At 36.2% G+C, this 16,499-nt stretch overlaps 1 protein-coding gene and 1 long non-coding RNA gene across 3 annotated transcripts; one reads left to right on the top strand and one right to left on the bottom strand.

Moving 5' to 3' along the window:
• Nucleotides 1–504: 504 nt before the first annotated feature.
• Nucleotides 505–945, bottom strand: LOC145050125 (RAF-like serine/threonine-protein kinase 24). Its single transcript, XM_078998425.1, has one exon. It carries the CDS (start codon nt 943–945, stop codon nt 505–507), a length of 441 nt encoding a protein of 146 aa, XP_078854551.1.
• An 11,496-nt stretch (nt 946–12,441) lies between these two features.
• On the top strand, nt 12,442–14,332 carry LOC145051419 (uncharacterized). Of its 2 annotated transcripts, none has more exons than XR_013683610.1 (6): nt 12,442–12,602; nt 12,898–12,971; nt 13,140–13,254; nt 13,377–13,713; nt 13,821–13,965; nt 14,066–14,332. It is a non-coding gene; the product is annotated as an uncharacterized LOC145051419 (long non-coding RNA). The 2 variants fall into 2 exon arrangements; XR_013683609.1 differs by having other exon boundaries at nt 13,790–13,965.
• Nucleotides 14,333–16,499: the final 2,167 nt, after the last annotated feature.

The raw sequence follows: 16,499 nt of genomic DNA, 5'->3' as shown, positions 1-16,499 counted from the left end.
TAGTATCTAAACCCAAACATAACCTAACTTCATCCAAAAACACAAACAAATATACATTTTGTTTTCTATAACCATCTCTTATATGCATTTCAAGATGGAATCCAACAGAGAAAACTGAAAACATTAAAGAAACAAATACTAGTGTATAGTTACATCATATTCATATTAATGTTGTTGCTCTTTTTCAAGATACAAAGATTCCAACATACAAAACTAATTACATTAAGGTGAAGCATAATATAAAAGAGTAACGTTTTGCGTAATAACGAGGAGATAACTTTATCTAGGATCCTTATTGAGATAACTCATGCACCTTAATGGATACTGGATTTATGTAAAAACGAATAATGGATTTTTGCGTGCACCACTACGACTAGTTCAACCTTAGTCTTCATCATTTACATCATCTTCAATCAATAAAAAATAAAGAAAACAACTAAAATCAATAAAACGAACATTCTTCTGACTTCCGGCTCAATAAACCATCAATGTCTCCAGCCATGGCTAATGGCTTGATCTACATGATAAAACTGAGGTGGTGTGTACGTAACCGAAGAACTTCACGCCTGCCACCTTATTGAGAAAGTAATCATGAACAACTTCAGTTATCCGCGGTGGTAGAGGTTCGAGAATGGCTCTGATCTTCATGTCTTTACCAACCCGATCATATTCTTCCATAACATAATTAAGATCTTCATCTGATGTAACTTTCACTAATAAGTAAAAATCATCCATAGGCAACTTGCACCTCAGGTTCATAGAAGGTTCACATATATCCCACATCTTCACGATCAGTTCTGTGTAAGTGATACTCTTATCCACAGTCATGATCTTGTTTGTGCCCCCAATGTATTTGAGTTTGCCATCATTAGGACACATCTTGAACGTGCCGCCATAACTATAATGGAATTTTATCTTCTTGCTAGAACAGGAAGGCGCAGCCATTGCTAATTACGGTATGGTAACAACCAGGAATATATTGTTAATTAAGCATTCTGATGAACAAGAAGCAGAACGTATGTATATATATATATATATATATATATATATATATATATATATATATATATATATATATATATATATATATATATATATATATTGTAAAAGTTTCCTTATTCTAATAGGAAAACTTTCCTTAAATCCTTCACGATACATATCAACTATCGAGTGCTCCTGTTTGAAAATTAATGGGAGAAATAGCCTTAGATTTCTCCAAAAATTGGTTTTTATTTTATACTTTCGTTGTATATAGTTATTTGTATCAAATTCTAGTTAGTATGTTATTATCTTAATTAATTTTCAATCTTTATCGTTTATACTTATAATCTATAAACTAACTCTCTAAAGAATATATTATTAAGTATCCGTAAATGTACATGTAAGAAACTTTGAGAACAAGAAATATATAATCTATTAGTAATTACAATGTATTTCTACTATTTATTTATTTAGTTTTTCAAATTTGTTAGTGGCTGTCTTCTTTCAAAAAAAGTTGAGTGACTTATTTGATTTAATAAACATGTATTGTGTGGTTACATGTTTTTTTTCTTAGTTATTAATTAATTATTGTAATTTATCAACTATTTTTAGTTTGGTTAGTTATCATTAAAATGTTTTGTTAGTGTTTAAGTATAAAATATAAACATATTGACAAATTGTTTTAATTATGAAAAACAAAAGAATTGAGATAGTATTATATGAAATTAATTTTTAATAAATAATACACGTGAATCATAAAGATTGTCCATTATTTAGATTGGAAACAATATAATTACATATATTATAGGGTTGATGATGCATATGTAATTTTTGGCTATTTAGGTACCATGATCCAAATCCGATGACATATACATATAACCGGGTAAAAATCTCTATGGGTCAATATATAACCTAGCTACCAAGATATTTGACCATAACACTCTCAATGAGTATTGTCTAATAAGTTTTTCTTGTGTGTTTTTATAAAACCATCTTCAAAATGTTTACCGAAAAGACATAAGAAGGTTATTAAATTTGTTGCCGGCCCCACGCATATAACATCTATTTTTTGGTGCTAGAAGTTTTCGGTATTTTGATAAAAATAAAAAGTTTCTTTATTTTAGAATAAAATAAATTGAAATGAAATAAATAAATATATGGAAGTAAGTGATTTTGATTAATCATTATATGCTACCATGTCTTCCTCTCCGATGATTTCGGAAGCTCCCCTGTGTCTTCACATCCTTCCTCTCCAGCGGGATCAAATGCCAGTAGGACGTCATTCTTCCTTCTTGTCTGTTCTTTTTTTCTCAGATTCTGGGTTGATTCTCTATTTTGGGGACGACTTTCCAGGGGGATTCCAATGTGCTTCCTTCAATTTAGGTTCTGATTGGCGCTAAGAGGTGGATGGTGGATGGGGAAGAATGGCAGTTGGTTAATCGCATGAAGAAATAGGTTTTTGAACGGCCAGGGCAACGACAACCAATCAGAACTTCTAAACAAGCGCAATTGGAGAAACTTTTTGTCACTGTGTATGTGTCGAACTTTCCTTCTCATCTTTCTGTGCGTGAACTTTGGAACATTTATGGTAACATGGGACACATGGTTGATGTTTTATTGCAAAACATTTTAATAAACTCGGATAAATGTTTGGATTATGTCAGTTCATTAGAGTGGGCGATAAGGCTAAGCTAATTGAGTATCTTTGTAAGGTGTGGATTAGGAACCTGAGTTTACATGCAAACCTTAGTAGATTCAATAGGGGTGATTCAACTCTCCTTCAAAGGCTCCTGATGTTAACATGATTGTTTCACCTGATAAGAATTCTTATGCTTCAACTAATAAGAACTATTATGCTTTAGTTGTCAAAGGATCATCGGATATGAAAGAAAATGTGACAACCCAAAAACCATAATAAAATTTTTCATTTTTAAACAAGAGTTACAGTCATCAAATTGTTCCAAAACCATTGTATAGTACAAATGTCAAATTATCAAAGTAACAATGTCAAAAAGTACAGAAATTAGTGAGGGGAGAATGATGTGCCATCATGCCGGGCTTTTCCCCTTAGTACTACAAGTACCTGAAACCATAATATATAAATTGTAAGAAAAAGCTTATTGAGTTTCCCCAAAGTACCTCATACCATACATAAATAAGTCAGTGATATGCGCCAAATCATAGTCTTACAAGTAATTCTTTCCGGGGACTAAATCCCGGTCTTCCATGCAGGTGTCATGTGCCAGATCCTGGTCTTTTATATAGATGTTAGGGGCCACGTCCTAGACTTTCATAAAATTGTAGGGGTCAAATCCTGGTCTTTCATACACATACCACAGAGATAGCTAGCATCATATACCACAAATAATAGGCCGGCATTGGTGCCTTCGACCCATGGATACAATGAGAAAACACACCTCAGTCCGCTGATAAATAACTAGATGCTCGTATACAATACCAGAAGATCCCACGGGCTGGCCTTGGTGCCTTCGACCCGTTCAAACCAGGAGAAAACTCACCTCGCAAAGCTGACTTTCGAATCTCACGGTAAGGAATCTCTACCGGCTGCTCCAACGACTCCCGGCTATCATTATCACAATGAGACTTAGTCAAAATCCAATAATCCTTCTTGGGGTAGAATGACCATTTTACCCCTGATCTAAATGGACCCATGACCTAGGCCCAAATCCATAACAAGAAGGCCCAATTCCATATAGTCTCTCCAAGCCCACTAATGGCCCAGTGATGACCCAATTTTCTAAATTGGGCCCAACTTCTCAAATGGGCTTTCCCTCAAGCCCAACATGTAATAAACTCGAAAAGAATAATCCACTAAGGCCCATAGTCATCTAGTCCAAGGAAATGGCCCAAAAAGGCCCACTGATGCAACGAACGTAGGGCGTTCCCTTGTGGAACACTCAGCATTCCTCCTTGGTTTAGATCGCAAGTCCTAGTAGGAACGCAACGCGTTCCCAAGCCTTACATAGGGCGTTCGTGTCCAATTTCCAACAACGTCCATTAAGCACTTAATGCTTAATCCATGTTATCCAAACACAGATACAAGCTATCTAGGACCTCTAGGATCATAAAGTCACGAACTTGGTGACTTTTCATGTCCCCCAAAGTCCCAATCTCAAGAAATAGCAATCAACTTCCATAAATATGGCCATAACTCTTTCATGAACCCATTAAGACCTCAAAGATCGAAACTTCACTGCTATTGGGACACCAATAGCATCAAGGGTGGCAACCCTAAGTCGAGAAACGGATTGGACCATAAAAATCCACTCTTGGGACCTAAAAAGGTCCAAAACTCCATTAACATAAATCTATGCATTCATGAGGCAAGTTGAAAGCTTTTTACCTCAAATCAGTGCCAAAAGGTGATGCTATCCCGGATCCTTGAGCTCAAGATACTCAAGTTCTTCTTTACTAGTTTCTTCTTTCTCCTTTCATGCTTCTAAACCACTATGAACTTCACAAGTCCAAAAACAAACAAGAATGAGGAATGAGAGGCTATCTAGGGTTTATGAGGTTCAGAGGCTGGTAAGGAGGCCAAGGCTTGAGTCATAATGTTGTTTATATAGGTCCCAAACCCAAAAATGTAGGGTTTGCATTCAGAGCGGGAATGCAGCGCGTTCCTCAGGGAAACCCCCCGCGTTCGGGCTCCACCTCCAAAATCCAAAGTTGGCAGAAATGGTCCCTCCTTCCTCTAAACTCACTAATTACAATGTCCAAAAGTAGTAGTTTAATATATAAGGGACAAAAATGTAAATAATACCTAGACTGGGTGTTACATGACTAATGTACTAACTTATGAAAAATGACCATTTTACTCTTACCTCAACTATTTCACCCTTATCTCTGTATCAGCCACCAAAATCACCAGCTTTCATCTCCATTAACACCTAATATGTATGTATATGTGTATGAACAAAAATCACCAGCCTTCAGGTATCAAAATCAAGATCAACAGGCAGGGTCGGTCCAAACGTATATGGCGCCCGGGTCGAAAAGAAAAAAAAGGCCCCTTAAAGACGAATATAATAAAGATTCAAAAAAATATCATTTATTCTTCATTATAAACGTGTTCAATTAGCAATAACAAGCAAGCAAAATTCTTTATCTTTTGAGCTAGTTTGAGTTTGAACAAACTTTATGCTCTAAAAATCATTTACGCAATAAAGTTATATATATATATATATATATATATATATATATATATATATATATACACACACACACACTACTACATAGCCTAGAATTTTTGGGCCCCTAGAGACGTGAGGCCTGGGCGGTCGCCTGGGTTGCCTACCATTTGGACCGGACCTGTCAACAGGAAACATTCAAGAGAAAAAAATAAATTGAATTTATTGTGTTCGTCTTTCACTGATGAGATACAAATATGTTTTTTCATACCTTTACACCTTCAACAATGAGGCCAAAGGTAAGTACAATGGAAGTGGTGGAACCATCTCTAACTAGATCATTTTTTTTGGACCAACTTACCTCACTAGTTTTGTAACATCCCAATTTTCAAGACCAAAATTTTCATTTTGATAAAACGATTTGCAAAAACAAACATAAGAAAACATCATCGAGTCACACCATTTCATAAAAACCATAACCATATGTATCAAAATCATATAATAAAAATAGTAACAATGTCTTAGTACAATCCCAAGAATCTCATAATGCAGAATTCATGTGTGTGCGATGCGTTGCTACGACGAGGGGTGTGGATGACATATGGGTGATCGTGGACAGACTGACGCAGAGTGCCGACTTCATTCTCATTTCCAAGAGTATATCTATGGAAAAGTTGGTGGATATTTATGTACGAGAGGTGGTGGCTAGATACAGGGTGTCAGTGTCGGTAGTCTTTGACAGGGATGTTCGGTTTACATCCAGGTTTTGGAAGAAGTTCCATTTAGCACGGCATACCACCCCCAGACCGACGGCCAGAGCGAGAGGACGATCCAGACACTTGAGGACATGCTTCGAGCATGCATGTTGGATTTTGGAGGGAGTTGGGACACGTACCTCCCATTAGCAGAGTTTTCGTACAATAACAGTTATCATGCCAGTATCGATCAAGCTCCATTCGAGATGTTATATGGTTAGAGGTACAGGACCCCGGTTTGTTGGGACGAGGTTGGGCACCGGATCATGGTGAGAACTGAGGTGGTGTTCGAGACTATCAGGCTGATTCAGCAGGTATGCGACCGGCTACGAGTCGCGTAGAGCCGTCAGAAATATTATGCTGACCGACGATGATCAGATCTAGAGTTTCAGGTGGGGGACTTTATGTTACTAAAGGTGTCGCCCTGGAAGGGTATCATCAGGTTTTGGAAGAGGGGCAAGCTGGGGCCTCGGTACATAGGCCTATTCAGGATCACGACCCAAGGGGCATGGTGGCATATCGCTTGGATCTGTCGAAAGAGCATAGCCAGATTCACAACTCCTTCCATGTGTCTTAGCTTCGGAAGTGTGTCACTGACGAGTCTGCAGTCATTTCGTTGGATGATATTCAGGTGGACGAGAGCCTGAACAACATCGAGAGGTCGGTTGCCATCTTAGAAAAGAAGACAAAGGGTCTTCGAAACAAGGAGGTGAAGTTGGTGTAGGTGCAATGGCTGAACTGAAGAGAATCCGAATGGACATGTGTGACATCCCCATTTTCACGACCTGAAAAGACCGATTTTGTTTATGCTTTATAAAAATCAGAGTACTTCTTTTAATAAAAATGTTGTGGAATTTGTTCCTAGAAAAACATGATAAATACGTTATTAAAACATTTTCGAAGAAACGTATTTTATTCATTTTAAAACGTTTGGGATGTCATCGTTAATACAGAAATATAAGCATAAACATAACTTACATTTATTTACACTAGTGATCTACATCTCTTTAAATCTCTCAGTGTAATGTGACTTCATATCAACACCTGTGATATAAATAGACTGAGTGGGTCAGGTTGGGAAACCTGGTACAGGGTTTTCAACCCACAATAATATAATTATTATGTTTAAACAATCAAGCAATTAAACCCCATTACCCATCCCCATTATATTCTCTATTCTTATGGATCTACCCTAAGAATCAGCTTATTCCTCATTCATTCGTTCCTAAGGATCATCCAAAGGAATCGACATGAAGTCCATTGTTGCCATGGTTTACACAACGGGTACTAAGTCTGCATAGTCGCAAGGGTTTAGACACTAAGTCTGCATAGTCGCCAGGGTTTAGGCATCAAGTCTGCATGATCACCAAGGTTTAGGCACCAAGTTTGCATGGTCACCAATGTTTAAAGTACACCGGGTGAACACATCGTTCACAACACCTACAGGTTGTGAGCCTGCGAGTGTTCCAATGGACTGTCTAGAATAGTCTGTGGTTGTCATCCATACTCTGCTGAATGACGGGGACATCGTTTGGGAAAAAGGCTTCTCACATCGTACACCTGTCACCCATACCTCATGGTCTATATCACCTCTCAACTCATCGTCCAACTCATATTTCATCTATTATATCTACCCATGTTTTACCCTAACATTTTCGTAGATATAAAATACATATATAGTTTAAATTATTTAAAACATGTATAAAATCTTTCACCGAGCATAGACATGCTAGAAAAACAGCCTTTTACGACGCACAATCAATGACACGCGCTAATAGAGGACACGCATCTGTCCGTGCCCTAAAAATTGATGTCAATTTTCCAAAATATGAAGCATAGAAGACACGCATTTATGGGTACCCTAAAATTAGTGTCCAACAAAAAAAATTAAAAACACGGAGGGCACCTACCATAAAAAAGTTCGTCGTGTAGAACTGTCGTTTTATAATTTTGCATCAACGCGTGTTCTTTAGTTTTTTAATTGCCAATGGGGGAATCAAATACCAAAACATTGAAAACCCCGCCTGATACTCTCCTCCTTCTTCTTCGTATGTTGTGAAATCCTCTTAGATTAAAAGAAACCCTAAAATCATTGTGTGGGTTCCTGATATACGATTTTTAGTTGTGAAGTTCCTGAAATCATATTTTTGACTTCAAAATGCGATTTTTCTGAATTGCTACTTGGTGTGTTGAAGATCTATAATTTCATATTTTTGAAGTTCTTAAAATCCTCTTCGACCAACACTACCTCCAATCGACACCGAATTGTCAGGCCTCGTACGACGACGATGTACGGGCCTTATCGACCAACACTTCATCCACCATCACCGTTTGCAGCTCTCCAACCCCATCCTTGGGCGACCAATGGATGATGTTCCCGCAAGTCAATTTGGTGTGACGCATCTTGTCACTCATAAAACCACGCACCAACAGTTTGCTTGCAAGTCAATCGCGATGCAGAAGCTGATTAACAAGGATGACATCGACGTTGTCTTTCGAGAGCTCCATGGCGCCTACGAGGATCGCTTGCTAGTCAATCGATGATTGTCGCCCGCTCATAGGGCCAAGAAATTGAAATCAAAGGGTTAGGGTTTTGTCAATTTCTGGTTTTGTAATTTTCTCGTTCAGTAATTTTTTTATGTTTCCTAATTATTGGTTTTGTAGTTTGTCAATTCTACAAGCCACCATGGCTTGCCGAGGAAGATGAAACGCTACTCACTAATTTCAGGGTGCATCACTTGAAACATTATTTCTAGATTAGTTCCCAAAAACGCAATTCAAGATCGCTAGCGATTGAAACAATTTTGCAATTGGAGATTGTTCCACCAGTTGCGTTCATAAAAAAATGCTACTTATATCAAAACCACCTACCATAGTAACAAGTGTGACATAGCTACCATTGGTATGTGATTTTGTGCGCATTATGTTATAAAAACGGAAAATTACATAAAAGCCCTTGCAATCTCATTTCTACTTGTATATGTTTGATTTGAATAGATGATGGGAGATTAATGGATGATGTTGAAGCTGGAGAATTATGGGGTTTCTTTGGTGGATTTTCTCCACTTCCAAAGAAAACATCTACAAATGATGCTCAAAGTACTCATGCTTATCCTACTCAGCAACTTTGGTAATATTTTCGTATATTATTCTATTACTATTCTATCTCTTTATTCAACAATTAACAAAATTCTAATTTTTTTTTCTTGTTTTAAGTATCATAAAGGGAAAGCAATACCTGTAGCTGATGATTCATACAAAGAAGTTACTAGACACACACCATTGTTATCTTCTAGATTGTGGAACAAAAATTTATGTGTGGGTTAGAAGAAGTACTAATCTTGAAGAAAGAAAAGCTGCAAATGGAGCTGCAGAAGTAAACATTATATCAAACTATATAAATATAAATATAAATTTCCAAGGTTCTTATTATAATAAATAACGTATTGATTTACAGGAACATTTACGTGTTCATGAAAGACCAAAATCCAATATCATTCGAATGATTGAGAATTTTGAGACAGTTTCTTTCAGATCAAAGTTTGATTCATGGCCTCCATTGAGTGATGTGGTTGCATCTAAAGATGGTAGAGGGAAGGTGGCTGCTTAAATCTAACAGTAAGAAGTAAGAACAGGGGAACAGAGAACAAGAAGAAGCAATTGAGGGGTATTTTTGTCCAACTTTCTGCTGGGATTTTTATTGAACTGAAAAAACTCACTGTAACATCATAAATAACGTTCCTACTTATACTTGAAAGAAACAAAGCAAACTAACTAGATGGGTTTATCTCTAAAATGCAGGAAGAAAGGATAATGACTAAAAGTTCAAAAAATAAACTAGATAAATTCTTCTAAACTTCTGGATTATTCCAACATAGGTCACCCAAGTAGAGCTATATAATCTAGCATTGGTTAAAACCTTGCTTTTTTAGTAAGGTCTTGAATATAGAGAGAGGGTCTTTTGAAAATGAATGAATTTATCTATGAAAGAAATCAATTTTATACAAGTGTGTTGAAAGTTCATCGTCTGAGGATGATGTCTATCACTCATCCGTTTGTCAGCATCTGGGTTCTACGAGCGACCCTGTTTTTGGAGTTGTTGACGAAGGCTTTGTTTCATGGTATGAAAATAGTTAGTATCACCATGTATGTCCACTTCAGGATACATTAATTCTACTGGTATGTCTTCTGGTTTTAATAATATTCCACCCCTGTAATTTTTTGATGCCATTATATCAAACTATATAAATATAAATATTAATTATCCTGGTCTGGATGACTAATTGGTTTTGTTTTTTGTTTGGGTTTGATATTTTGATTGGTGTGAAGGGTGAGATGATTTTTGATAATATTTAATGTGACATTTGTTTCAGGTTAACACAATGTTCCATTTGGATCAACCTATGTATCTTCTTGGGTTTCTTGCTAACCAGAGCAGGGTTTATCTCATTAAAAAAGAATTCAAGTGAGTGGGTATAATAATCTTTAAATAAACAATTATCATCAACATTTATGCTAATATTTTTTCTTTAATTTTTATGTTTTAGTGTCATTGGTTACACTCTACTCCTGATATTAATCGAGTACAAGACACTTGTGATGCGTGGAGACATAGAATGAGCTTATGGAGTTTTACCTTCAATCCCAAAGGAGCATTATAATAGGTAGAATTTCAAATATTATATTGTTATTAACAAAATTTGTATCTTAAATATATATTATATTTTTATATAAACGAATTCTGGTTGTTTTCTTCAATAGTGTTGCTCATTTTCTGGAGTCATGGGGCAAGGTTGAAGAGGCCTTGGAAGTTGCTACAGACCCTGATTATAGATTTGAGTTGGTTATTCAGCTTGGTAAACTTGACATTGCCAAGGTAATAGATTGCTCTTTAATTAAAAACCAAGGGCATTGATGGAATTGGTATATGAGATTCCATTCCATGGCATGTTTGGTTGCTAAATAGAGGCAATTCAATTCCGCTGGAGTCCTACAATTACTATGTTTGCTGGATTTCATTAGGAGGGTGGAAGGAATTCAATTCCGTTTTTTATTTATTTTTCGTTAAAAAGACTAAAATACCCTTGTTATATAATATTAAAATAAATAAAAACAAAAATTCTGATATATATATATATATATATATATATATATATATACGTATATATATATATATATATATATATATATATATATATATATATATATAGTCACAATAAATAACATTTTTTAATTCCTCATGCATCATCCTTGTTGTTGAATGGGCTGTTGTTATTCCACGGTGGACTCTTGCTTTTTCTATTCTTTAGCAAGGTAGTTTATGTCAGAATTTCTATTTAAGAATCATAATTATGTAGATAAATAATTAAATATGTATCTTAATATCACATGTTTAATTATGTTCACTAACTATTATATATGCAGGTAGAATTTCTACTAGCTTTGTTCAAGAACAAAAGGAAAAAGAATCTGTTTGCAAATAGGGTATGTATGTTGTTGTTGTTCCTCCAATTTATTTTTAGTTCCATGGGCCAATTTACAAAATTGAGTGATTTATGCAAATAATTTCACTAAACAGATGATTGTTAACAGAAGAGCAAGGTATGCTGCTACAAAGCTAACGACAGATGTTTTAAGTCTCTACAAGGTATTAACTTAATATTAATTTTTTTAATTAAAAAAAGTATATTGAATTTATTGTTTTTTCATGGACGATGAAAATTGGCACCACTACGTGTAGAAGTCATTGGAATCAGAGATGGAAATGGAAATGGTGCTCCTTATCTGATGCACCTAAAGGTTTTGACACCAAACGTAATCAGTGAGTCCCTTGTTGTCATATATATTATATTATATTTATATATATGGAAGCTAGTTCCAATACTTAATCCTCTACATTTAATTTTCTCTGTGGATGTGTTGGGTATGACAAGATCCACTTTGGCATCTCTAAGTAAAGGATTTGCTGAGCTCTCCATAGATGGACAGTTTCTACAACTGCGCTCAAAACAGGTTTAACTTTTTTTCCCTAGTCAAGCACATTACAGTAGAAGTCAAACCACACTACACCATACCTAAGTAATAAATTATATTCCCAGGTATGGTCAAGAAGAATAACAGGGGTAGGGACGGATTCTTACAAGGGATAGAAGCTCTTACACAAGGTTTTACTTTTAGGGCGTCTGGTGTAGTGAGGAAACCTGTTGAAAGTGCCAGACAGATCGAATGGTATTCTTGGACTTGGGAGAGCCTTTCTTGGATTCGTGGTACAACCAGTGAGTGGAGCATTGGAGCCACTGGAGGTGGAAGATCATATGAATATATGAGTCTGTCTTCACCTGTTTTGTTTCGTTTCTTGAAGCCATTGTTTGGGTGATTCTCAAGATTCCGGTTTCGTTTCTTGAATCTGTTGTTTGGGTGATTCTCACTTATTACGTAGTTGGTTTCAATTCTAATATTGCAAGGTAATTAATTATATTACATTACAAAATCACAGATTGAAAGTGTCAAAAATATGTTTTTTGATTTGCATATGTTTATTTAACGGATATTTCTTGTTTTACAGATTCTTCAAGCAATATCTTCTGCTTTTGCTTTTTAACCAAATGTCTTCAGAATTTTTTCGGTTCATTGGGTTGAAATATGATTGTTGCAAACACGTTTGGTTCATTTGCACTTCTCTTAGTCTTTGCTTTGGGTGGCTTTGTTCTTGTTCGAGGTACTAATTGTTTAGAAGCATACTGAAACATGACTATTGATCCATTTTTACTGTCAACTATTTTGTTTTCAAAGAGGACATAAAGAAATGGTGGTTGTGGGGATACTGGTCATCTCCTATGATGTACACTATGAATGGAATTATTGTGAACGAGTTTCTTGGGAATCAATGGAATTGCTATTTTTCATTTTCTGTTCTTTTTTGTTTTGATTATGAAAACATTGACTGATGTTTTTAATGCAATATGGTTTGGAATAGTGAACTAATTTGTTTGAACATTTTTTAGCATGGGTAGATTGGGGAGGAAGTATTGTCAAGTGGAACACTAGTACATGGAAGCGTATAAGATGATGGGAGGTTTCTTGCAATGTAAGACTCCATTTGCTTTTCTTAAACTTCATGTTATCACTTAGCATGTGTATAAATCTGCTTCTGGTCAAATGGATCTGTTTCAAAATAAAACATCTCAATTCTCAGATGAAGAATCTATAGTAGTATTTTATATGAATGATAAATGTTGATGCATTAATTGCAAAGGTACGATCCAAGGGGACATATTTATATTGAATTCTAGTAATATGAGGATGCATAGTGTAGTGAAGAAACCACATCTTGGCATTGTTACAGCTCTAGCCTTCTCATAGGATTCAAGGTTCCCTCCCTTTCTTTCTTTATAAATTCTTTAATTCAGACTTCGGACCTTTGACCTTTCCATACCCATATTTTTTTATATAAGAAAGCTTGTTTTTTTGTAATAATTACAATTTCTTTCAGACACGCATGGGTGACTATCTCAAAGATGTGGCATTCAGTCATATCTAAAAGCTTACAGATACAACAGTTAAATCAGGACTTGAAGTTGCACTCTATCCTCAAGAAATAAGTTAGAATGTCAATTCACTTCATTTTCACTTTCATTTTGCTATTGATTTTCCCTTATTTTTAATATAAAATATTGTTCTTAATTCTGATTGTATGTTTTTGACAAATGGAGATTCCATATTTGGATGAATGGGATCAAAATGAAAAGGATCACTCCATCTCCTTAGGTCGGGCTGTTAAGGATATGGAGTCTAGCTCTCTCCATCTTCTAGTTTTATGTGGTGCAAAGGTATGATCTTCAAATCTTAATGATCTTCAAAAGTAAAACTGTAAAAAGTTATTTGTTATGCTCATTGATTTTACAGCTAGATGTTGATGTGATGCAAAGAATATCAGGTCTGGAGCAGCTGTTGATGTGATTAAGAGAATATCAGTCTCCATATGCTCTTTAGTAACTAAGGTGAAGCGGAACAGCTAACTCTACATGAAACATTTCTACTTTCTAGTAGTGACAATAGGTTTCCATGATGGCATGAAATTGGTATTAAGTATTTGCATTGTTATTATATTATACCCCTCACATTTTTCCAAATTACCCCTTCCGCTACAATGTTTTTTTTTTTGTGTATTTTGTGCATCAGGTAAAGTTGATGGAAGAAAGGAATATGAAGCCACTTGATTTAAATCTTGCAGCATTATCAGCAAGATGCAGTAAAGACTTGGAGTTGAATTTGGCTAAGTCATTATTGAGTGAGATGAGCCAATGTACAACTGCTTATCCATATAATCAGTTGTTTCGAGCATTAGTCTTAAAGAATTATGAAAGGCAAGATGCAACTTTACTTAGTTGGAATTTGATGTACATAGTAGATTAGATGCAAATTTATATATTGTAAGATATAGAATTGTATGACATTAAATTTATGCAATGGATTCTATTTTTTGTATATGATATTTTATTTTCTATTATAAAACATTAAATACAAATTTAATTTGAAAATAAGTAAACCTATAAAGAATATATTTTTTTTAAATATTTAAAATTATGATACGCAAAAATGTGTGTCATCTTCATTTATGACATGACCTTTCTTGACAGGGGCTTTGTTGATACGCATTGCGTGTCATTAACATGCGCGTCGTAAGGTTACGACACGCGAATGTGTGTCGTCTTCCTTTATGACAGGGCCTTCTTTGATACGCATTGCATGTCGTAAACGCGCGTCGTAATTGCGCGCCGTAAATGAGCGTCGTAAATGCGCGTCGTCTATAGATGATGCTTAAAAGCGCGTCGTCTCTCTTTATGACAGCGTCTGAGCCTTTTACGACACGCAATGAGCGTCGTAAAAGGCTGTTTTTCTAGTAGTGACAGCAAGTAAACAGACAATATGCACACATAGCACATAGTAAATACTTCATATCTATGTGTAAGTTGAAGGGGACCATGCACTCACCTGAAAGGTGGTGACTCAGCACTCGGACAACGCTTCGATACTCTCAAAACAATTTTCCTTCGATAAAACCTAATACCAATACCAGTAGGGTTTAGTCTAACGATAATCGCAACAAATTAATAGTCTAGCTATTATTATTATTATTATATAAGAGTTAAATAACACTCAATATAACTCATAATAATAGCCCAAATACTCATTATAAGTTCCTAATAATGTTACTATATTAAAACATAAGCTATACTAAAGATAGGGTAGGCATAGCTCACTTACAGCGGGTTTTCTTGAAAACCGGGCTTCACTGGAGAAGCGTTCCCGAGCCGAAAGGCTCTTTTCTTGGGATTCCGGGAGCCTCGGGGCTTCCTTTGGGTGCTAGGGGGTTTACCTAGGCTTTAGGGGGGGGGGGGGGTTGGGAGGCTAGAGAGGGAAACTAGAGAGAGAAAGTGAGTTTGGGAGGTGTGAAGAAGAGGCGAGACCCGACACCTCTATTTATAGTGAAAATATCTGATGGAATCGCCGAGTAGGGGGACCTACTCGCCGAGTTGGTGCATGTGGTGGCCTTCTGGTGGTGCCACGTGTCCAATTCTGGTGGTGCCACGTCACCCCCTATCGCGTATCAGCCTTCAAACTTAGAAAAATCATAACTCTCGCATACAAGCTCCGTTTTCGACGTTATTTTCTTCAACGCGTAGGTAAAATCAAGATATACAACTTTCATTTAGACTCCGTCGGCTAATTCTCGACCGATCTCAAATTTAACAGTAGGAGGCGTTTAGACTGTTAAATGACCGCGAAGAATTCGTAACTCCTTCATACGGACTCCGTTTTCGTCTATCTTTTTACCATTGAGTTCCTATTAATGAGATCTTAAACTTTCATTTAGGTCACGTAAGCCAAAAACCACCTGAACTAAAATTCAAGTTTCGGGTCGTGCACTGCTAAGTTGTATCTTAGAAAAATCATAACTTCCTCATACGAAGCCAGATTTGGGCGTTCTTTTTATCGATGCTCTTAGTTTAACATATTCTATGACTTTCGTTTAGATTTCTAAGGCTAAATCTCGCTCTATCGTAAATTCACTATTTACGCTTCCCGGTGTCGCGCCGGTTTTGCCGTAAAACTTCGACGGACCATAACTTCTTCGTTATAACTCGGATTTCGGCGTTCTTTATATGTACGAAAACCTTGTGACATATTCCACAACTTGGTTAAGATTCTTTATTCTATATAATCTTTTGTCGAAAAGTCGTTTTCGACCCCTATTGCCTCTAAATTGACTAGCCCAGATCTGCGGGTGTTACAACATGGGAGCCAGAGGAGGAGATATGGGAGCATTATCTCGATCTATTCAAAGCAACACGGACTTCGAGGACAAAGTCTAGTTTAAGTGGGGGAGAGTTGTAACACTCCAAATCATGTATTACCTTGAAACCCTCGAAGAATTCTAAATATAGCATAATAGTCCCTTAAGTACGTTGGGCGTACTCATGAGTATGCTTAGCATACTATGCAAGGATGATTGCAGATGGGGAGCACGTACACTGCGCATACTAGAAGTACGCTAGTCCTACATGATGAATGTCCAAACCCTAATTTCTGGACTTGACGCCTATTTAAACGT

Source organism: Lactuca serriola, chromosome 5 (assembly GCF_051521515.1).
Source record: "Lactuca serriola cultivar US96UC23 chromosome 5, Lser_US96UC23_V15, whole genome shotgun sequence".
Taxonomy (NCBI): Eukaryota; Viridiplantae; Streptophyta; class Magnoliopsida; order Asterales; family Asteraceae; genus Lactuca; species Lactuca serriola.
The sequence above is the reverse complement of the archived record's forward strand: the minus strand, read 5'-3'. Positions and strand labels throughout refer to the sequence as shown.